Source organism: Narcine bancroftii, chromosome 3, assembly GCF_036971445.1.
Source record: "Narcine bancroftii isolate sNarBan1 chromosome 3, sNarBan1.hap1, whole genome shotgun sequence".
Classification (NCBI taxonomy): domain Eukaryota; kingdom Metazoa; phylum Chordata; class Chondrichthyes; order Torpediniformes; family Narcinidae; genus Narcine; species Narcine bancroftii.
The window spans coordinates 123637490-123662505 of NC_091471.1; the positions used below are offsets into that span (position 1 = coordinate 123637490).

At 37.1% G+C, this 25016-nt stretch overlaps 1 protein-coding gene across 12 annotated transcripts in view; it reads left to right on the forward strand.

The window, feature by feature from the left end:
- The window catches only part of LOC138757521 (uncharacterized), a 60190-nt gene extending 36270 nt beyond the window's left edge, over positions 1-23920 (forward strand). The window contains exons 3-7 of one of the 12 annotated variants that reach the window (XR_011353644.1): positions 1812-1932; positions 12593-12687; positions 15744-15789; positions 20771-20809; positions 22278-23917. Coding sequence is in view for 6 of the 12 variants with exons in the window: in XM_069925014.1 (XP_069781115.1) it covers positions 1812-1932; positions 22278-22523 (367 nt within the window). In the remaining 6 variants the exon portion in view is untranslated. Of the gene's footprint in view, positions 1-1811; positions 1933-12592; positions 12688-15743; positions 15790-19239; positions 19306-20770; positions 20810-22277 lie in introns of those variants that run through there. The other 11 variants (XR_011353645.1, XR_011353646.1, XR_011353643.1 and 8 more) reach the window with 11 other exon arrangements.
- Positions 23921-25016: the final 1096 nt, after the last annotated feature.

Here is a 25016-nt window from a genome sequence, read left to right on the forward strand (position 1 = left end):
ATAAAAAATATATATGTAAATAATTGTTTCCTAATTTCTCTCCTATATGAACTGCCTCAGATCTTTAGAAAATATATTTTTTCTAGACTATCATACTATGTGTGATGGCTTATGTTATATTTTATATTGTACATAGATATGTTTTAAAGGAGATAAATTGTGGGTTTTTTAGTTAGGTTACACACAGATACAAACACTTCAAAACATATTTAAAAGGCTGACGGTCTGACAAGCCAGATAGGTCCCTTTGCAAAAACTTTGAAGAATGCGTATAACGACTTCACAAATAGGTGTTAATTGGACATGCTGCGGAGTAATGGATTATTGTTTTAGAAAGCAACAGATGAACAAACTCAGAAGATTGGTTCCGGAGCCACAAACCTAGTGTAGTTTGCAGTTCTAAGAGGGTCATGTGGTTTATTTTCTTTGAGAGAGAGAGAGAGAGAGAGAGAGAGAGAGAGAGAGAGAGAGAATTCAGTTCTACAGTTCAGATGCAGCAGCTGAAACTGGAACATGACAAGCTGGCAAGCTTGTGGAAAAACCCCATTTTTAAGACTCAGTAAGTTCAAAGCTCTTGTAGTCTATACAAGAGGAAATAGCTGGCTGTATAATGTTTCACTTGAAATAAAGGAAACAAAAAGGAACTCTGTGGTGACCTGAAAGAAAGAGGTCATCATCTGGAAAACCCCGATAGGGCAAGTTTCTTCGGCAAGATACTGAAGTGGCTGATCGGAAGGAATCAGTTTGTGTTCAATGAGCACAAACTCTGAAAACTGACAAGAACCTTCCTGAGCAGTAACTATTTACCTTTCAATCATCAGAGGCTGGTGAAGATTCATAAATGTTAAATTCTGTGCACAGTATAAGAATTGCCTGAAATCAGTGAACTTGGAGGAGTGAGAAGTGAGATTGGACTGTGAATCACAGAACTTTTCTCAACTTGAATACATATTACATACACATGTGCTTAGAACTAGAAGGGGTTAAATTAATAGTAATAAGTTAAAGTTTGATTCTGTTTTCATGTTTAAAGATAATTAAAAGTAACTTGTGTTTAAGTACCCATTTGTCTTGGTGAATTTCTATTGCTGCTGGGTTTTGTAGTCCTCTGGGCCCATAACATATGTTTATCTATACCAATGGTTTTCAAACTTTTTCTTTCCATCCACATACCACCTTAAGTAATCCCTGTGCCATAGATGCTCTGTGATTAGTAAGGGATTAATTAAAGTGATATGTGAGTGGAAAGAAGTTGTTTGTAAACCATTGATCTATACTATCAATTCCTTGAAAATTCATAAATATCTCCATTAAATCATTCCCTTTTCTTTCACCTTCCAGAAAAGATTAGGTATTCCAATGCCTGATTATAGTCTGGGGAATCTTAGCTTCATCCTACAGTACTTTGAATGATACCACAGAGGTCTAACCATAGTTTATTTTCTAGTTATCTAAAAAGAGAAGACTATAGCTAATTAGCCTTTATGGTGACTTTTTAATTTTTTTAAATATTTAAACATACAGCATGGCAGAAGGCCCTTTCAGTCAACAAGCCCATGCTGCCCAATTACACCCAACTGTCCAACAACACCCAGTACATTTTGAATGGTGGGAGGAAACCGGAGACCACAGGAAAATCTATGCAGACATAGGGAGAACATACAAATAGCGAGGGATTTGAACCCCGGACCCAATTGAAATTGCTGTAACAGCATTGCATTAACTGCATGCCCCCCCAAGTAGTTGCCTTTTTGTGTGTGCGTGAATATGCATTTTGGTCTAAAATGCACAATGTATTTATCTATTACTAGCAGGATACCCGGTGTTGCCTGGGAAAGAAAACACTCAGTTATTGACTACATTGTTCGCATTGTTGGAGTCAGTGGATTCTTATTGTCTGTTCATAGAATGCCTGATAGTATCAGCACTAAGGTGGGTTTGGGATTGTTCCTCAGTTTCCTGCTGTCCGCTCCTTGTTTGTCTGGAGGCCTGAGCACTGAGACTGGCATATCACTGTTTCCTGTTGCCTGCTCCTTGTATGTCTGGAAGCATCAACAGTGAGGAGCGACTGATGTTCCTCTGCTGCCTCTTGCCTTCTCCTTTGTCAAATTCTACAGCCCTGTGAAGAGCTTCTGCCAATGTTGCTTCACCTTTTTAGGTCCATAATGAACTGGGTTTGGCCACTTGTTTTTATTCTGAATATACATTGATGCATAACACTGTAACTAATTGAGATGTCCCTGGTGCAAGTTCAAAAATGTTTTTGAACTTTTGAACTTCATATGACCTTAAAATTTTAATTCAATGTGGTCATGACTTTCAGCATCAAATGTTACCACAATTATAGTAAACAGTAATGCAAGTCTCAGTACAAGCTGGTCAAAAAACACCTTTGAACTTCAATGTGGTCATGACATTCAGCATTAAATGTTACCCCTACAGAACCCCCTTGGACATTTCTAGAGTGCAGCATGTTGATTTGGATGGAGAACAGACAAACAAACTTAAAAACAGACATACATACACAAACATATATTAAATTACAAGCTCCCATTTCATTTAGTGACTATCACTTTAAGGGCGAGTACTATGGAGGGAACTGAGGAGCAACAATCAGGTACTGACTGTATCCAAAGTTTATCCTCTGGAGGAAGAGAGAGAACATTTGTTGTTTTATCCAGGGACAGGTGGGGAGAGAGACATGTGAGAGAAACATTTAAAGGAACAACACACTTTATGATCAGCATTCATCTCATGAACATATGAGTCTGTGTGAAATGGACAATTTGGCTGATTCTCCCTGTCAGGGGAATTATTGAACCCCACCATGATCAAAGGAAAGTTCATTTTGAAGGGAACCAAAAAAATGGTCACTTCAACTGACCCATACTGAAAGCATAGTGGGAGTCACACATTTTATGTCCCCTATGCAAGGAAAAGGGGAGTTGTGACAACCATTCATCCAAAAGGATATTTCTCAGCAAGCAACTCAACAAGGATTCATGAGTTTTCAGCAGTCCAGTCACTCTCTCTCTTCCAGCTTCTTCATGATTACTTCTGTGCATCAGTTTAAGAGTCTGCTCTTGAGTTATTTCTGCCAAGAATCATCCCAGACTAACAGTGACAGATTAAATGGTTCTGGAAGCCCTTTTCTTTTGATTTTAACATCTAAATTATCTTCAAACAAATTATTTTTGATAGTTTATATTATTTGTAATTTTTTTTGAATATGTTTTCACAAAGCAGCAAAAAGCGCAGCTTGCTCTTAAAGCTTTTTCAGTAATTTTGTGAATAGGCCATTCTGTGGCCTTTTCATATGATGTCAATCTTAATTTTTTTTAAATGTAGACTTTTAAAAAAAATTTAGATATACAGCTCAGTAACAGACCATTTCAGCCCACAGGTCCATGCTGCCCAATTTACAGAGCACTGGGAGCTTACTGACTTGATTCTCGTTATTTTCTGTGTAATATATAATTCATAGAAAGGAAGGATGTTGAAGGCATTAGTATCTAAATCAATCCCTTTCCTATTTGCTGCCAATGGCTTAGATTACTAACAGAGTAATCTCCTGTATTATCATATTGATTGTAAGAGCTTAATTCCTCTACTCAGCCTCAATAGTTTTAACATAAATGGACAGGTTTAATATTTGGAGAATAATTCTGGAATGACTTCAGGGTTTCATCATTTGCCTAACTCATCCTTTGTCAAAAGTAAGCTTGCTCCTCATTTGTTGGTTTTTAAATGCTTGGAGCACAATTGTTATAGATTTAGACTAAAAGTGAAAATATTTTTCTTTTCTTTTTAAAATATTTTTATTGAGTTTAACATAACCATCCACATACAGCCATGATCTGAAAAATGATGGTGCTGGCTCAATGGGCCAATTGGCCTACTCCAGCACCTATTGTCTATTGTCTAAAATAATAATGTATACATTCCATCCCTTAATATTAATTGTGATGATCTGTTAAATAATTATACATATAAATCAATTAATTACTATTACAACAGATCATATTTTATCTTAAGATCTAAAAAGAGAGATATTATACAGGATCATTATAATCAAATCAACAAATACACTTATCTAATAGAATAAAACTAAAGCATCTACCCCCACTCTTTAATCAGGGTTACAAGAAAAATACCAAGGTGGATCAGGTCGCAAACTAGAAGGTGGGCAGAACAGTGCCAGAGCACCCAAATCCTCGAAAACTGGCAATTACGATAATATTCAATGAATGGGTCCCATACCTTGTCAAACTGAAACATTTTATCTTTAACGTTGTACCTAATTTTCTCTAAGCTTAAATATGACATTACATTGTGTTGCCACTGTGCATGAATCAGTGAGAGTTCATCTTTCCATTACATTAAAACTGCTCATCTGGCTATTAACGTGTTAAGAGCTAAAACTTTCTCTTGAGATGCTGATAAAAATGTATCTGGTTCACATGAAAAAGCAAACAGTCCAGTTAAAGGGCAAGAATCTAATTTAATCTTAAAAATCATTGACAAAAGAATTTAAAATATTCTGCCAATAACATCGTAATTTAGGATATTTCCAAAACATATGGATCAGTGAAGCTTCAAAAATTTTACACTTCATTGATCAAACCAAGAGTGGAATACCAATCCTCATCTGAAAAAAAAATTAAGATCATGTCCCCAATTATTTTTAATCTTAGCCATTGAGGCTTATCTTAAATCCAATGGATCAATACAAACACGTGATATCAATCCACTATGAGCAAATTGTAAATCAAAAAGTAAATCCAGAATATTTGAATCTGCAATTTAGACCGAACAAAATTCCTAACTTGCAAATATTTTTTAAAATCTGACAATTGTTCAAAAGAAGCAGTTATTTCAAATAAATAAATCTCTAAAATTTTTAATACCAAATCTATACCATTCCTTAAAGCCTTCATATAATAATGAAGGCAGAAAAATTGTTATTTAAAGAACTAGACAGAGAAAAATTATTATAACCAAAACATTTCCTAAATTGAGCCCATATTCTCCATCTAATTTTCATTATCGGATTATGTGTCAATTTAGAAAATGAAAAAGTTAAAGCAGAATTTAAAATTGCCAACATAATTGATTTCTTAGAGAAGTTCAGTTTCATTTCTGCCCAAGAAGGACAACTTTCTAATTTATCAAATTTTAATAATAAAAGTAAACTGTGTATATTAATTGCCAAGTAATAAAATAAAAAATTTGGAAGTGACATTCCCCCTTTCCTAATAGGTGTTTTTAAGCCTGCTAATGTTTCAATCTTAATCACTTCTCCACCACACTTCCCTACCACTTCCACCATTCAAACCCACCACCATCCTCAGTTATGAGAAGCTTTGGGAGACTATCAACTGAGAACATTTCAAAGTACTGAGAATTTTAGTGGGAAGCTCGCTATTCAAAATTGGGTAATTTAAATAAGATCAAATTCAGGGAGAGAGAATGAGAAAATATGCCAATTGAAGGAAAAGTCTAAGAGAAAATGGGATCAAATATCCTGCTGTTAATCTTTGTCCTTGAAGGGAGAGAGAGAGAAAAAAGGTAATCCAGAAACAAGCCCATCTCTTGAAAGAAGCAACTCTGTAGATGTTTATAAAATCATGAGGGACATGGATAAAGTGAATCTCACAGTCTTCTTCTCACGGCAAATTATTTTACATCTAGAGGACAACTATTTAAGGTGAAAGGGAAGATATTTTCTGGAATGAGCAGCTAGGAGGACACAATTTTAACAAAGGAGGTGATTCCAAGGGAAGCTAGAAACAGAGTCGGATACTCACCAGTTATGGCGGGGATTACAAGCCATAACATCTAACAAGGCAAAGCTTAACATTGTAAATGGCTGCGATGCTTCACTACCCGATGTGCTGAATTCCCTATTATGCTCACTTTTGAAAGGAGAATTCAATGGTACTAATGAGAATCCCTGCAGAAGCTGGTGACCTTGTGATATCTATCTTTGAGGCCAACATCAGAACATTGTTCAGGAGGGTAAATAGGCATCAGGTCTTAATGGCTTATCTGGCAGGGTAATGAAAATATGTGTCAGCTAACTAACTTCAATGTTCACTGATATCTTCAATCTTTCATTGCTTCAGTCAGAAATTCCTACCTGTTTCAAAGGGCATTAATCATGCCAGTGGCCAAGAAGATTTGAGTGAACTGGCTCAATGATTATCACCCAGTAGCACTCACATCTACTGTGATTAAATGTTTTGAGAGATTTGTCATGGCCAAATTAACTCATACCCAAGTAAAGACTTAGACCCACTGCAATTAGCCTACCACCATAATTGCTTCACAGCAAATACAATCTTAATGGCTCTCCAAAAAGCTCTGGATCACCAAGACAACAGCATCATGCATTTCAAGCTGCTTTTTACCAATTACAGCTCAGCTTTCAACACCCTCTTCCCTTCAGTACTTGTCACCAAGCTCAAAAACATAAGCCTCTGCACTACCCTCTGCAACTGGATCCTTGACTTCCTTATCAGAAGACCACAGTCAATGCAGATTGGTAACAATGTCTCCTCCCCACTGACAATCAACACTGGTGCACCTCAACGATGCATGTTTAGCCCACTGCTCTTTTCATTCTGCACCCATGACTGTGGCTAGGCATAATTCAAATGCCATCTACAAATTTGCCGATAACACCACGGATGTTGGCAGAATTACAGATGGCAACGAGAAAGCATACAGGAGTGAGATACATCAGCTAGTTGAGTGGTGTTACAGCAACAACTTTGCACTCAATGTAAGCAAAACTAAGGACTGATTGTGGACTTAAGGAAGGAGAAACCAGAAGAACACAAGCCTGTCCTCATCAAGGGATCAGCAGTATAAAACCTTCAAATTTCTGGGTGTCAAAATCTCTGAAGATCTATCCTGGGGCCTTCATGTTAATGCAATCATGCATAAAGCTCACCAGCAGATTTTCCTCATTCAACATTTGAGGAGATTCAATGTGTCACCAAAGAATCTTACAAATTTCTACAGGTTTACCATAGAGAGCAATCTGACAAGTTGCACCACTTTCTGGTATGGAGGTGTCACTGTAGAACTCAGCCAGCGCCATCATGATTAGTCTTCCCTCCATTAAGGACATCTACAAGAGGCAGTGTCTATCATCACGGACACTCACCACCCAGGCTATGATCTCTTCTCAAAGTTACCATCAGTAAGGATGTACAGAAGCCTAAAGACAAACAGCTTCTTCCCCTCCACTATTAGATTTCTGAATGGGCGATGAACCATAGACATGACCTCACTTTCTCTCTTCTTTTGCACTAATTTATTTATTTTTTAACATGTAATTTAGAGAAAATTTTACACCTGCATTGCTGCGGCAAAACAACAAATTTCATGGAACATGCTCATGACAATAAATTCTGTTTCTGACATTTGGACACATTTTATGGATAGGAAGAGCTTAGAGGGTATGGGCCAAATGCAAACAAATGGGACGAGTCCAGGATGCCAATTTGGTCAGTATGGACAAGTTGGGATGAATGGCCAGTTTTGTGCCATATGCCTTTGTGACTCTATTATGCTTTGGAACACTCTTCAGGGATTCAAAAGATTTGGTGAGTCTTCTTGTTTGTGTTGCTTTGGTCTGGCTAGTCATTCATCATGAGTTAAGTTTGCCTCATATATTTATTAATCATAGTGTTTCATTTTACCAAGTTTTATGATGCTGAATTAAATTGCTAAAGAACCAAAATGTCAACTTGGTCAGCATGACTCAATAACTCCTTTTGAAATGCATTGGAATCTGCAGCTGTCTGTAAATGAAGGGGTCCATTGCCCAGGTAAACGAGGTCTGGAGCAAGACAAGAAAGTAATAACACAAAATTGGAAGTCGTTCTGAATATAATTCAATTATTTTTATAAGCAGTTGTATCAATGAAATCAGATAGATGAAACATGTGAACAGAATTATATAAAATTTAACCATGTTTCAGGGTGTCCTTGGCTAATTTTCCAGTCTTTCTATTTGGTCATGGATGAGAGCAAAGCTGTCAAAGCTGAATTTATTGTCTATCACCAATCAAATGAAATGGCCTTGAAGTGACTATTCTCATATTACTGTTCTATGTTGAGTTTCGTGACTGGCAAAAATGGAACAAACCCATTTAGATACAGCTGCCAGATATAACCCATGGAAATTCCTTGTAAATTTCCTTCAATCTACAAGGTTTCTGAAACTTGTAAAAAAAAGTTCAGAGATTTTTAGATTAGATTAGATTCACCTTTATTGTCATTGTACCAAGTACAGATACAAAGCTAATGAAATGCAATTAGCACCTAACCAGAAGTATGAAGAATAATGCAATGCTATTTACAAGTAACTATAAATAAAATAAGCGCTCCAGCAAATAAACAAGTATAAAAGTACTGACAGAATAATATAGGTGCAATACTGATCAGCATTGTGATGTAAAATTCAGCAGGGGCACAGCCTCAGGAAAGAATTGGGATAATAATTCTTGAATTTTGATTGCATATAAAAATACACATTAAAATAGCAATGCACTGGAGAGGTTTATAAATTTGTTCTGGTGTGGCTCATACCTGAAAATTTTGTCCACAATGGGTAATCATACAACAGCATTAATTGCATTTTTTTTCATAGAGAACAAAAAGGAAATAATTTCAGGAATCCTGTGCATCAGCTGGATATATCTTATGATGATTAAAGTCACCCATAAATCTCACTGTCCATGAGCACTACTTCTTTAAGAAGTTCAAGAATGACTTTAATCATTGCCCTTGTAAAGCTTCTCACTACTATGTAGAACACACGTTCAGATGCTGCCTTGGAAATTCCTGCTAATTCCAAAGCAAACAGCCAATACATTTGCAGCCCTAAGCCCTCAGATCAGAAATGAAGAACCAATTGGAAGATGCTGCCAGAGGCAGGCAATGTCCGAGATCTGGTTTAAATGCTACAAGAGTTGGGATGAAGGGCTGTTTCCATACTGCACAGTGTTACAACTCTTACAAATTTTAATAATGTCCCAAAAGTGACCAAAGTCAGTGACTCATTAATAAGTTCCATCTAACAAATGCACACACAAACTGCTTGCAACAGAATAGTGATGAACATTGAATATTTTTGAAAAGTAGGCAACTGGATGGTCAATTTCATCATCATGTTTTTGTAACAAAACTGCACCAGCTGCCCCCTCACTGGCATCCACTGATAAAGAAAATGGTTTATCAAAATCAGATTTTAATACAGGGTTATATTTCCTTTAAATTTTCTAAAGCACTCTGACAAGATTTTGATCACACAAATTTCTCTCCTTTCTTCAAAATATTGGTTAAAGGAAGAGCAATTTCTGCAAAATTCCTGCAAAACTTCCAGTATGCCATTCCTAAAAACCTTCTCACTGCTTTCTTGCCATTGGGAATAGGGAATTCAGAAATCACCTGCACTTTTGCTCCAACAGGCACAACTTTGCCCTGACCAACTACATGTCCTAAATATGTCACAATAGCATGTCCAAATTCGCTTTTAGCTAAATTGACAGTTAAGTTTGCTTAGGATAATCTTGCATATAATTTTTCCAATTCCACCAGACGTTTATCCCATGTGTCACTTTTTGTGATGAAGTTATCAAAATATGCACCCGTATGTTTTAAACCTTGGATTACAGAATTTATCATCTTTTGGAACATCGCAGGGGCATTTTTCATGCCAAAAGGTGGCACATTGTATTAGTACAAGCCTGATGGTGTCACAAATGTGGAAATATTCCTTCGTCTCTCTGTTAGTGACAAACATCAGTAACCCTTCAACAGATTCAAATTAGTAAGAAATTTAGCTTTCCTAATTTTATCAATGAAATCATCAATTCTAGGAATAGAATAAGCATCTGTTTTGATCATATTACAAGCAACAACAAAGAAGGAATATCACACAGGGGTAAAGATGAACAATTACTTTATTAACAAAAATTCACCTTCAAACTTTAATTCAAACTGCCCCCCTTTTATAACAATGCCCACTGATTACTATGCAAATTTCTAGAACAGTGTAAAACTAATAAATTCCCCAGCCTAAATATAACATATGTAATTAAAGTCTAAGTTATATTTCCAACCAGCCCACAGAAAAACTTAGACACAAGACTCACAAAACTTTGATCTCTACCAAAGCAAAGATCATAAACAAAATTCAGTTTGTTTGGTAAACTGAAGCCAAAATATCTTTGAGAGAGAGCACAAAATTCAAAGTTGTCTTCTTGTGTTTCTTGCAGAGAGAGGAACAACTGGCTTGGACCATATCCTTCTGGCTGCCTCCAGAATGTTCATCCTTTTTGAAATCCCAACATTCTAAACTGTCCTCCAGACTCATGCTCTGGGCCTTCTTCCACTCCACAGCACCGCCGGTGGTGGTTTATCATCCAAGTCCAGAAATTTTTAGAACATTTTCTGCACATGCTCAGTCCATCTCCCACTCTCTCAGCAGTCCACCTTCACCTTGGCTCTCTAAGGCAAACTGTCACTTTTTAACATAGAACCACACAGCACATAGGCCAATATACAACACAGAACTGTGTAACACCTCCCCTGCTAAAAAAAATTAGTCCACAAGAACAAATTTTTAACAATTAATGGAAGTATTATATAAATTAAATAAAATAAACACTCCATTTTTTTACAATAAGTATGTGATTAGATTCATATCTACCCAGATTAACATCTTGACAAACAATCTGCTATTACATTATCCATCCCCTTTGTCTGTGTAATAATTAAATCATACTCTTGTAATTCAATAGCTGTCTGTTCTTATTTTTCATTTTAGACAGAAAAACTAATGGATCATGATCAGTATATATTATTAATGGTTTTTGAGCAGTACAAATATACACATCAAAATGTTGCAATGCTAAAACAAGCGTTAATAACTCCTCAGTGGTTGAATAACTTCGTTGATGGTCATTAAACTTTTTTGAGAAGCACAAAATAGGATGTTCTACTCCATCACCATCCTTCTTCTGTGACAGTACAGGACCAACAGCTTCGTCACTGGTGTCCACGGCTAAAGAGAATGGCTTTTCAAAGTTAGGGGACACAAGTACAGGATGATGGCATAAAATGGCCTTTAACTTCAGAAAAGCTTCCTGGCATACTTCTGACCAGATAAATATTTCTTTCTTTCCAAGTAATTTTGTTAATGGGAGAGCAATTTCTGCAAAGTTTTTTACAAAATCTACGATAGTAGCCAATCATACCCAGAAATCTCCGAAGAGCTTTCTTATTACCGGGGATAGGGAACAAAGTGATAGCCAATACTTTTGCTCGAACCGGTGCCACCAGTCCCTGTCCTACAACATAAACCAGATAAATTACAGTGGTATGTCCAAACTCCCTCTTGTGCAAATTCACTGTGAGGTGTGCTTCCACCAGTCTCTGAAATAACTGCTCTAATTCAAGCATGTGTTCTTCCCATGTATCTGTACTAATTACTAAATCATCGATATAGGCTCCTGTGCTTCTAAACCCTGAATTGCTGCATTAATCATTCTCTGAAATGTGCCAGATGCATTTTTCATTCTGAAAGGCAAAACATTATACTCATACCCAAAGGTGTAACAAATGCAGAAATCTCCTTGCCTTACTCTGTCAAAGGAACACACCAGTATCCTTTTAAGAGATAAATCTTTGTAAGAAACTTAGCCTTCCTCACCTTATCTATACAATTATCTATGTTGGGGATAGGGAATTCATCAGTCTTTGTCACCATGTTTACCTTTCGATAATCTGTACAAAACATAATTGAGCCATCTGTCGTAGGCACCAGAATACAGGGTGAACTCCAGTTTGAACTTGATTTTCAAATGATGTCATTTTTGAGCATATAATCTACCTCTTGATCCAACAATCTGCTCTTTTTCTGATTAACTTGGTAAAGATGCTGCTTAATAGGCTTAGCATCACTGACCTCCACATCATGACAAGCCACAGTAGTTCTTCTTGGAATATCTGGGATTATATCTTTAAATTTCATAAGTAATGTCTTCATTTCTTCCCTTTCTGATTTAGTCAAATGCATTAACTTGGTGTCTAAGTTTTGCAAAACTATAGAATTTTGCAGCCTGGGGCTTATCACTTTCTGTGCTCCATGACCTTCCACAAAACTTATCTCCTCCTTACTTTTCTTTATAACTAGCACCTTGGTTGGAATCCTAATCATTTTCTCAAAGTAAGGTTTAAGCATGTTCACGTGACAGACCTGTGTCTCTCTTTGATGATCAGACATCTCAATGACATAGGTGACCTGGTTAATTTTTGATTTCACCTTATATGGTCCTGAAAACTGAGCTCTCAAAGAGTTTGACTGCATTGGAAACAAAACCAATACTTTGTTGCCAGGTTTAATGTCCCTAATATTTGCTTTCTGATGAAACCGAATTTTCATTTTTCCCTGAGCAGTTTTTTAATTTTTCCTTGCCGTCTCGCAAGCTTGATGTAATCTATTTTTAAATTTGAAAACATAATCCAACAGATGTGATTGTATATCATTATGTATCCACTGTTCCTTCAACAATAGTAATGGACCTCTGACTTCAGGACCAAACACCAACTCAAATGGACTAAAGCCAAGAGACTCCTGAGTTGCCTCTCTAACAGCAAACAATAACAAAGGTATTCCTTCATCCCAATCCTTATTATTTTCCATGGAATAAGCCCTCATCATATTTTTCACAGTTAAATGGAACCTTTCCAAGGCCCCTTGACTTTCAGGATGATAGGCAGACGACACAATTTGATGGGCTCCCAATTCATACACCACCTGTTGAAATATTCCAGACATAAAATTACTCCCTTAGTCCAATTGAATTTCCCTTGGTAGGCCAAACAGTGTGAAAAAGTTTAGCATAGCCTTCACAATTATCTTTGCTTTAATGTTTCTCAGGGGAATAGCCTCTGGAAACCTTGAAGCTGTCCACATGAGTGTTAACAAATATTCATTTTCTGCTTTGGTTTTTGGCAATGAGCCAACACAATCCACTATCACTTTTGAGAAGGGCTCCCCGAAAGCAAGGATGGGTTGTAAAGGTGCCACTGGTGGTCTTTGATTAGGCTTGCCCACCAGTTGACAAGTGTGACAGGTTCTACAAATGTTCACAACATCTTTTCTTAATTTCAGCCAATAAAACTGTATCCTTATCTTTTCTACCATCTTCTTCACTCCAAGATGACCTCCTAAAGGTGTACTATGAGCCAACTTTAATATTTCATTCCTGTAAGTTTTGGGAATTACAACTTGCCTTATTACCACCCAGTTTTCACTGGCAGGTATCACTTGTGGTCTCCACTTTCTCATCAATATTCCATCTTGAACAAAGTAACCTACTGGCACAGTTTCAATTTCCTGGTTGGACAGAATCTTATGTCTTATCCCAGCAAGATCAGGATCATGCTTTTGTCTAGCTATTAATTCTTCTCTTGACAACAGCAATGCTGGATCCTTAGGTTTGTCCTCAATGCTTGCCTCCTCTACAGGATCATCACAGACTTTCTCTATCTCTATCTTTTTTCTAGACATGGCTCTAGTAATGGCATCTGCAGGGTAGATTTCCAAATCCTTTTCGGACTCATAAACCAATGGCTTACTTCTGAGTTTCACCTCAGGTATGACTTTACCCTCTGCTAAATAATTTCCTAACAAAAGAGAAACTCTATCCACCAGCAGACTTGATCTTATCCCTATCGTAACCGGGCCATTAACTAAGTCTGATTTCTTCACTATTCTATACAAAGGTATAGGCTCTGCTTCACCATCAATGCCTTTAATTAAACTCACATCTCCAGTATCGGTCTCTTCAGCAAACTTCAAAACATTGCTTAATACAAGTGATTGGGCTGCTCCAGTATCCCGCAGGATTTTAACTGGCACTTGATTCGATCCTTCTTTAACCGAAATGAAATCTTCAGTCCTGAATGATTTAAAAATATCCCTAACTTTCTCACTCTGAACACAGGCAGTTTGTTATTATGTGCCCTGGCTTCTTACAATATTGGCAAATAACACTCAAAAATGTTTCCTTCACCCATATAACACAGAACAGGTCAGTTTGGCCCTACCAGTCCATGCCGGAACAAATCCCCACCCTCTTAGTCCCACTGACCAGCATCTGGTCCATACCCCTCCAATCCTCTCCCCTCCTTGTAATTATCCAGTCTTTCCTTAAATATAAATAACGTTCTTGCTTCAACCACCTCCACCAGAAGCTTATTCCACATCCCAACCACCCTTTGCGTGAAGAAATTTCCCCTCATGTTCCCTTATAATTTTCCCCCTTCAATCTCAAACCATGGCCTCTGGTTTCAATCTCCCCCACTCTTAATTGAAAAAGCCTATCCACGTTGACTCTCTCTGTCCCTTTTAAAATCTTAAACACCTCCATCAAATCCCCCCTCAATTTCTACGCTCCAGAGAAAAAAGCCCCAGGCTGCTCAACCTTTTTCTGTAACTCAAACCCTGACATCCTGTCAACATTCTCGTGAACCTTCTCTGCACTCTCTCTATTTTGTTTATATCCTTCCTATAATTTGGTGACCAAAACTGCACACAGTATTCCAAATTTGGCCTCACCAATGTACAATTTCATCGTAACATCCCAACTCTTGAATTCAATACTCCGATTTATGAAGACCCACATTCCAAATCCCTTCTTCACCACTCTATCTACCTGAGTATCAATTTTGAGGGTACTAATTACCATAACTCCTAAATCCCTTTGTGGCTCTGCACTCCTCAATTGTCTACCATTCAATGTATATGACCTATTTAGATTTGTCTTTCCAAAATGCAACACTTCACACTTATCCGTATTAAATTCTATCAGCCATTTCTCAGCCCACTCCTCTAGCTTTCCTATATCTCTTTTTAAGCTACGGTAATCTTCCTCAGTGTCCACAATACTACCAATCTTTGTATCATCCGCAAACTTACTTATCCAATTCACCACCCCTTCTTCCAGATCATTAATATATATAACAAACTGATAAGGACTGATCCCTGAGGAACTCCACTAGTCACTGGCCTCCAATTGGACAAACAATTTTCTACCACTACTCTCTGACACCTCCCATCCAACCATTGCTGAATCCATTGCACTACCTCCTTATTTATACCTAATGCCTCCACCATTTTTCCTAACCTCCTGTGGGGAACTTTGTCAAAATCTTGACTAAAGTCTAAATAGACAACATCCACAGCCTTCCCTTCATCAATCTTTTTTGTAACCCCCTCAAAACATTCTATAAGGTTTGTTAAGCATGATCTACCCCTGACAAAACCATGCTGACTACTACCTATCAATCCCTGTTCTTCCAAATATTTGTAAATGGCATCCCTCAGAACACTTTCCATCAACTTACCCACCACAGACGTCAGACTCACAGGTCTATAATTTCCAGGCTTACATTTCTCTTCCTCTCTTCATTTAACCTCACTTCTAGATTTTGTTTCTACTCTACTTGGATTATCAGCGGTATTCCTTTGAAAAGTTTTCCCTGGTGTCCACTTAGGCTTGTTGGTTAAAGCAATTTAGCCAATTTAGCCAATTCTTGCCAAGTTTTTATATTTTTCTCTGCCAAGTACACTTGAATGTCATCAGGAACACAATTTTTAATCTCCTCAATCAGAATAATTTCCCTCAATAAATCAAAGTTATTTTCTACTTTCATTGCAGCACACCACCGATCAAAACACACAACCTTCCTATAAGCAAAATCCAGGTAAGATTGGGTTGCTGCTTTTTTAAACTCCTGAACTTTTGTCTATAAGCCTCTGGGACTAGTTCATAAGATCGGAGTATAGCCTGCTTTACAAATTCGTAATCAGCTGCTTGTTGTACCGTGAGACACAAATACACCCGTTGGGCTTTCCCTTTAAGAACACTTTGTAGCAGGAGTGACCACTGGTCTGGTGTCCATTTTAAATTTACAGCTACTTTATCAAAATGCTGAAAATACTGGTCTATTTCAGCTTCCTCAAATGGAGGAACTAACCTTACTTCTCTACTGACCAGAAACCTCTCCTCCTGACCAGCACGTGGGTTTTGGGCTTCTCCCTCTCCTTGCGTTAGGGTCAGCTTTAATTTAGCTAGCTCTAGCTCATGCTTCCATTCTTTCTCTCCTCTAATTCTAGTTTTCTCAAAGCCAATTTTACTTCCTTTGAAGTTTTCTCCTTTGGACACTGTTCTAATGCAGCTTCTTCAAACACCCCCTTTCCTACATAGTGCTTAACAATCTTTTGGGCAATTTTCTTTTTTTTTCATCCCAGTTCTTACTATAAGCCTCTGGGACTTGCCAACTATAACCATCAGTTCTGACTTTTTAGCCATTTTTAAATTAACCACAAATTAAGGGTTAGCTATAAACTGGTCAATATTCATAGTTCCTGGTTTTTTCTGCTGGTGATTTATACACTCACCATTTGTTTTTAATTTCAAACTGGAGGTTGAGTCAAACTCAGATGACTGATAACTAAGCACAAGTCAATCGCCCCTAAAGTTCCCAAATTGGTTTGATCCCAAATTATGTTAAAAGATCAAACCAGCAAACACAAAGAAGGCATATCACACAGGGGTAAAGATGAACAATTACTTTATTAACAAAAATTCACCTTCAAACTTTAATTCAAACCCCCCCCCCCTTTTATAACAATGCCCACTGGTTACTATGCAAATTTCTAAAACAGTTTAAAACTAATAAATTCCCCAGTCTAAATATGTATGTAATTGAAGTCTAAGTTTTATTTCCAACCAACCCACAGAAAAACTTAGACACAAAACACACAAGACTCACAAAACTTCAACCTCAACCAAAGCAAAGATCATAAACAAAATTCAATTTGTTTGGTAAACTGAAGCCAAAAGATCTTTGAGAGAGAGAGAGCACAAAATTCAAAGTTGTCTTCTTGTGTTGCTTGCAGAGAGAGGAACAACTAGATTGGTCCGGATCCTTCTGGCTGCCTCTGAAATGTTCATCCTTTTTGAAATCCCAACATTCTAAACTGTCCTCCAGACCATGACTCATGCTCTGGGCCTTCTTGCACTCTACAGCACCCCCAGTGGTGGTTTATCATCCAAGTCCAGAAATGTTTAGATCATTTTTTGCACATGCTCAGTCCATCACCCACTCTCTCAGCAGTCCACCTTCACCTTAGCTCTCTAAGGCAAACTGTCACTTTTTAACATAAAACCACACAACACATAGGCCAATACACAACACAGAACTCTGTAACAGTCACTGTATTAACCTTCCTGTGATCTGAACAGAATCTAACAGTACTATTTGGTTTAGGTACCAGAACACAAAGAGAACTCCAATTTGAGTTTGAAGGTCTAATAATATAATTTTAAACATGTACTCCAGCTCCTGATCCATTATTTTACTCTTTTCAATGATTATTCAATAGGGGTGTTATTTTATGGGACTCATTTCTCCCACATCCAAATCATGGCAAATCACTGACATCCTTTTTGGCACATCAGGAAACAATTACCTATATTTCAAAAACAACTGCTTCACCTGCTTTTGTTCTTGTGGTTTCTTCCAGGTTTCTAAAATTGTTGAGTTAGACAGATGCATGAGAATTATGGTTTCTTTAAGGTTACCTTCACAAGATTTTGTTTCCATGACTTCCTCAACCCTGTCAACAATTAATACCTCTGATACAAACTGTTCTCCAATACCCATTTTTCTCATATTAAGGTTTCATCATATGACAATCCTGAGTTTTATTTCTATAATCTGGAGTATTTATCACACAGTTAACATCATTCAGTTTTGATTTTACTTCGTATGGTCCAGAAAATTTTGCTCTAAGAGAATTGTCATGTGTTGGGAACAAAATTAACACTTTATTTCCTAACTTAAAATTCCTCACTTGACTCTTCCCATCAAAGAATAGCTTCATTTTACCCTGAGCCATTTTTAAAATCTCGAGCCAAAGTTCACACTTTTTGTTACTAATCTTTAAATTTAGAAACATAATCCAGAAAATCCAACTGAACATCTTTATTGACCTATTGTTCTTTTTTTTTTAATTTTTTTATTTTTCACACCATAAATCACATTAGCCATGATATACACTATTTCTTTTTCACACATATACAGTGACTTTTTCTCCCCCCCCCCCTCCTCCCAAGCCACCCCCCCACCCCCCCCCCCCTCTCATCCATTTTAGGTATACAATCTAGGTTGCATTAAGCCAGTCAGACAATGTTGTCATTCAACAAAATTACACCAGAAATTCTACTGAGTCCATTCTTTTCTTTCCTTCTCCTTCCATCAACTTAGGTAATGTTTGTCCCCGGTAGGTTTTCGCTATTGTATTTAATGTAAGGCTCCTATACTTGTTCGAATATTTCAATATTATTTCTTAACCTATATGTTATTTTTTCTAATGGAATACATTTATTCATTTAAATTTAGTAGTTTCTTCCTTTTTAATTTGGTTATGTATTCCATTAATATTTAAAGACATATAGTTCAGCGTAGCCCTTTTATATTTTGTTTATCTTCTCTTTCCGTTTTTCCATCATTACCTTTTCTCCTTTTCCATTTCTGTTTTCTTATTTTCAACTCTTTATAAGACAACATTTCTACAACATCCAACATTTTCCTTATTCTCCTATTTCTATCTTATTTATCCCCAATCTCCCCTTCACCTCCTGAGTTGTCCTTTATCCCTTGTCGGACAACCACATCTCCCCTACCTATTGTTCTTTTAACAACATTAAAGGTCCTCTAACCTGATGTCCAAACACAATTTCAAAAGGGCTAAAAATCTAATGAATCCTGCACAGATTTCTTTACAGCAAGTAACAGTAAATGAATACCTTCGTCCAAATCCTTTCCATTCTCCAGACAGTAAATGCTCATCATATTTTTTAAGAGTAGAATGAAATCTTTCCAAAGCTCCATGATTTTAAGGATGGTAGCAGATGAAGTGATCTGTTGAATTCCCAATTCATAAATCAACTGCTGAAACAGTCCTGACATTAAATTACTTCCTTGATCGCTCTGGATCTCTTAAGGTAACCCAAAAACTGTGGGGAAAAAAATTGCAAAGCTTTTACCACTGTTGTTTCTTTAATATTCCTCAGTAGTATAGTTCTGGAAATCTGGATGCTGTACATATAATTGTTAACAAATACTGATTCCCAGTTTTTGTTTTAGGCAGGGGACCTACACAATCTAAAATAACCCTGGTGAAAGGTTCCCCAACAACTGGAATAAGTTGAAAGGGAGCTACTGGAGGAACCTGGTTAGTTTCCCCACAACCTGACAAAGATGATAAGTCTGGCAAAAATTTACAACACCCTTCCTCAGACCAGGCCAGAAATATTGTTTCAAGATTTTATTCATGGTCATCTTTACACCCAAATGACCTCCAAAAGGTGTTCTAGGGGCCAAATTTAAAATTTAATTCTGGTAAGCTTTAGGAATAACCATCTGATAAATCATTTGCAGTCACATCAGTGCAGTTGGATCTTCAACAATTCACTCTTCCAGTAATATCCACAGGGAATTTCTTTAATCTCCTCCTTTTCCACAGCCTTCTCCCTCAAGTCACCAAGATCAGAATCTGTCTTTTTCTGCTCAATTAATTCTTTCCTTGACAAAGAAAAATCCTGACTCTTAAATTTAACCTGCTCTTTCTAAACTATTTCAGAAGTACTAATCAAGTCTCTATCAACTGGATCTTCCTCTGCTCTTATCATTTTCTTCAACAAAGACCTTCTCACAGCACCTGCAGGATATATTTCAATCTTCATCAACCTTATCCTTACATGGCTTATTTGTAATCTCAACATTGACATAACTTTATCCTCCACCAAGTCATTCCCTAGTAAGAATGAGACTCCTCTCATGGGCAACTTTGAAATACCTCCCATTCTTCTTCTTTCTTTGGCTTGGCTTCACGGTCAAAGATTTATGGAGGGGTAAATGTCCACGTCAGCTGCAGGCTCGTTTGTGGCTGACAAGTCCGATGCAGGACAGGCAGACAGGGTTGCAGCGGTTGCAGGGGAAAATTGGTTGGTTGCAGGGTTGCAGGGTTTTGGGTTTTGGGTTTTTCCTCCTTTGCCTTTTGTCAGTGAGGTGGGCTCTGCAGACTTCCTCAAAGGAGGTTGCTGCCTGCCAAACTGTGAGGCGCCAAGATGCACGGTTTGAGGCGATATCAGCCCACTGGCGGTGGTCAATGTGGCAGGCACCAAGAGATTCCTTTAGGCAGTACTTGTACCTCTTCTTTGATGCACCTCTGACACAATGGCCAGTGGAGAGCTCGCCATATAACACGATCTTGGGGATGCGATGGTCCTCCATTCTGGAGACATGACCTACCCAGTGCAGTTGGATCTTCAACAGCGTGGATGCTTTAACTAATTCTGAATTCAAAACTACTTTGTGAAGAGCTATTGATTCTCCACCTCCACCAACACCTCAAATCAAAGTTGTCTCTCCTGTGTCCACCTTTTGATCAAGGGTCAAGACATACTCCAACAATAATGACTGGGCAGCCCCAGTATCTCTGAGAACTTTAACTGGCATTTGGGAATTTCTTTCCTTTACTGAACTCAAGCTCTCTGGTACAAAAGGTTTGAATATATCCAAAACATCCTTACCAGGTATGAAACCTCTGTTCTCATTAAGTTCAACTGTCTAAATACAAGTTTCTGATAATATCTCCTTTTTTCTTCTTTTTCAGCACTAAACAGTTTGCAAGAGCAAGACCAGGTTTCTTACAGTAATAACAGAGAAATCCTGTCCTTTCCTATTTTATCCTCACCTTTTCTCTTAATATTCTCCCCAGACTTAATTTCAGGTTATGGGTCTGTTCCACATTAACTTTCTGAAAAGGCTTACTATGTTGAAATGTATTTTTGTGAGTTAAGGCATATTCATCTACTAATCTAGCTGTTTGTTGCCATGTTCCCACATCTTTCTCATCCAGGTATAATTTGATCTCATTGGGAAATGCCTTTTAATTTCCTCAATTAATATGAATTCTAATCTGTTGAAATCATTATTTATTCCTTTTGAGGGGCACCAACGGTCAAAACATTCAGATTTTTCAAATGCAAAATTCATGTAAGATTGGTTCCATGCTCTCCTCAAATTCCTACAATTTTGTCTATATGCCTCTGGAACCAATTCATAAACATTTAATAATTTGAAACTTGCTCTGCATTCAAACTGGGGTATGCCAGTTGTGCTTTTCCCTTTAATACACTTTGGAGCATTCGAGGCCACTTTACTTTCAGCCAGCGTGAGTTCTGAGCAACCTTTTCAAAAAGCTGAAAATATGTATCAATATCCCTCTCATCGAAAGGAGGAACCAGATTAACCTCTACTGGCCATAAACTTCTCTGCAGGAGTTCGAGCTTCAGTTCTCGTACCTCCCTCTGTCTCAAATCTTATTTTTTTCAGCTTCCCCCACTTCAAGTTCAAGTTGGTGTTTCTGCAATTCAGACCCATTTCTCTCATTCTTCACCCACCCTGTTTCGCTCTCTCTTTCTCTCCAGCTCCAATATTTTTAATTGCTATTGCATTTCAACAGACTTAACCTCAAGAAAATTTTCTGTCTTCCTATTCAAATTTTCCCTACATTATATAATATTTCACTATAATACACTGTATTTTTAATTTCCTCATAAAAATCTTGACTTCAGTAAGCCTTAATTCTCTAGCAATGACCATCAGTTCCTGATTTCTTTTTCTCTGCGACTCTGCAAGTGATCACTGTACCAAAAAAAATCACAAATATTAATTGCTGTTTTTCCCCACACAAGCTTTAAATTAGCTTGGAAAAGCAATTTACCAATAAATCACAAAAACACTATAAAGGTTTAAGATCCCAAAACTCCAAATGTTTTAATTCGCAGACTCCAAATAATTCAAATCGTAATGGACGATACCCCCCCCCCACCCCACTTGTTACAAGCAACAGAAATTCACCAAGAGAATGGTAACTTAAACAAAATTGGTTTTATTTTCTTAATACAAAATTTAGAAATACAAAATAAGGTCAATATTTAACTTATCAATATTAAGTTATTTAACCCCCCCTCTTGTGTGTGTGTGTGTGTGTGTGTGTGTGTGTGTGTGTGTGTGTGTGTGTGTGTGTGTGTGTGTGTGTGTGTGTGTGTGTGTGTGTGTGTGTGTTCAAGATGCTTCTTTTTCACTGACCAGTCATTTACTGTTCTTTTCTCCAGGTTCACTGGTATCAGGCAGTTTTCAGTACTGTGCACAGAATTAAACAATTCAAGAGGTTCTGGTGCCTTAACTTATGTTGTTACCAGTCAGGAAGGTCTTTCGTGGATGCAGAGAGAGAGAGATGTTCAAGTCAGCAATTAAAGTGTCTTTCTGAAGAAACTTGCCTTCTTCCAGGTTACCACAAAGAGTTCTTCTTTTCCCCATTTCAGGAGAAACACAACAACCAGTCACTACAGAGATTTTGAATAGACTGAACTCTGAACTCAAACCCCATCTTGAAATGAGGTCTTTAGCTGGCTTTTCACTTTGCCAGACTTTCACTGATTGCTGCAGCTTTTATCTCCCCCCCCCACCCTTCCCTCTCTCTCTCTGTTTTTGTTTCTGTTTTTGAAATATGTTGTTTGCTTGTGAAAAGTAACCTAAACTACCTAATCTTATTCCCTGTTTTTAAACATATATTTTATTAACTTATTCCATTACAAAGGCCAGACCATGTAAGGGCAATAGATTTAATATCTCAGGAGTCTAAGTAAAACAAATGTGTTTTTTACAACAATCTACTAGTTTCACATTTTCCATCAACGGGTTTTTTTTTTAAATAACAGTTTTATTTAATTACTTAAATTTATATTCCCCAGCTCTCTTATGAGATTTTAAAATTTGAATCAATGGCTCAGAACATTGGCTGCATTTCATCAATCTGCTTATTTACATTGCAAATGACTCATAATACAGGCAAAAAGATGCAGAACATAAGCACTACTAGAGCTGCCAGCAATCACCCATTTACGCTTCAATGAGTCTCAGACTTCCATGCAAAAGCATGCACTGAGAAAGTTGGATGTCCAAACCTCAACCAGTTGGCAGGCAGTGTTGCATCTGACACCATGGTTGGCCACCAAGTAGTTAGCACAGAAGTTCCACGATTTAGACGAGGCAACAATGTTCAAGAAGATGAATCACCTTATCCAAAATATGCTGGAATTTTATGTCAGCCATCCCAGATGCACCCACATCTTGGAAATAAATAAAAATAAATTTTCTCTTCATGCCTCAAACTAAAATGATATATCCATTTCCAAATAATAATGCCAATTTAGGCAGTCAACTCATTGCACCCTGCACTTAACTCTTGTAATAGGTTAAAACAAAAAATACCTAAATCACACTGATAACAAAATATGTCCCTTTCATCTTCCTCCAATAAATATAAATCTAACTACAAAATCATCTTCTTTCTGCAAGATGTATTACCGCCATGAGTTGAGGTTATTTCATAACAGAGTAATTAAATAAATACTAATCGTATCTTGTTTCAGACCTGCCGTTGTATCAATTTGTCTTTTCTATTTATTCAGTCTGAGCAAATATGTGCCTTGGTTTTTTGGTATCAGTTTAATTTTGGACCCATGAAGTCAAGGTGTCTCTCCCTCTATCCCTGCTGCCTTCACAGATTCTGATCAGAGAGAAATAGAAGAATAATGTTTCAACTTGTGAAACAATGAGGAATATGTTATTTGATTTGTGTTCCTCTGCAATAAATGAAAAATGCAAATGAATAAAATGTGAAAGGAAATTGAAAAGATCTTCTGCTTGATGTAAAATAAATGAAGGCATGCTATTGATATTTTCCTTTCATTTCCATTTGAGATGGGGTTCTGCTTATGGTATAATTGAATCTGTATGTATTAAGGTATCCTCATAATATCTGGTCGAAGCAATCCAGAGCATTTAACATGTGCACTATGCTGCTTCATGAAATTCATTAGGCTGCATTTACCTAGGGAACATAGACATACGTCATAGGAACTCGTGAGAAGGGGCATGGGTTGTAATCATGATGCTGAAATTATAACATTTATTTCAACTATGAGCAATTGAGTTACAAAGTAATATTGGACAAAAGAACTGAGCTCAAGGCAGTGATGTAGTTGGAGCTGGAGTTGGGTAAATAGAGGTCGAACCTTGGATAGAAAAGAGTGAATAAACAGAAAGCTGATCAGAATGTTTTCATTCTTTATTTCTCTATTAATCGTGTTGAATCAGACACATATCCATTAGTGCACAGATCTGTGAATGAGCATTTCTGTTTTATTTTAAGTAAACGTTTTTGTTCTGTTTTTTCTGTCAATTGACATTGAAAAGCTCTTTCACTACACTGACATGTTTTCAAGGGTCAATGCCTTGAATATATCACGTGCAAAGATTTATTCAATGCACTTTGTGTAGATATGAAACACTTCTGCTGTTCCAACCATGTCTGATGTTTTGCAATATTTTTATTTTATTTCTATATTCAGTTAAGCTTCATTAACAAAAAAGGAATAATTATTAATTGGTGCGAGAATTATAATTTTCTGTGATTAACTGTAACGTTGTGTTTCTTTTTACTATAATCTGAAGTATTTCAGGAGTCATATTAATGTTCCTTGCTTCAGTTTAACCTCTTCCTTAGAGATATCGATATAACCTTTCATCCTGTAACCGCATTTTGGCTTTTAAGCTTTAATTGCCAAATTTACTCAATTTATCAATCCATTTACTTAACATTCTGTTTTATAGTTTGGTGTCCATTTTTGTTTCTGTGTGGTTATAACTACATAGATGGAGGGTATGTAGCCCATCAGGGTCCTGTCAGCTACCAGGGAACAATCCAATTCACCTCATCTAAATTTCTCTGGACCCATGCAATTTATTCTCTCTCAAATATGCCCATCAATACCCCTCATGATCCTTTT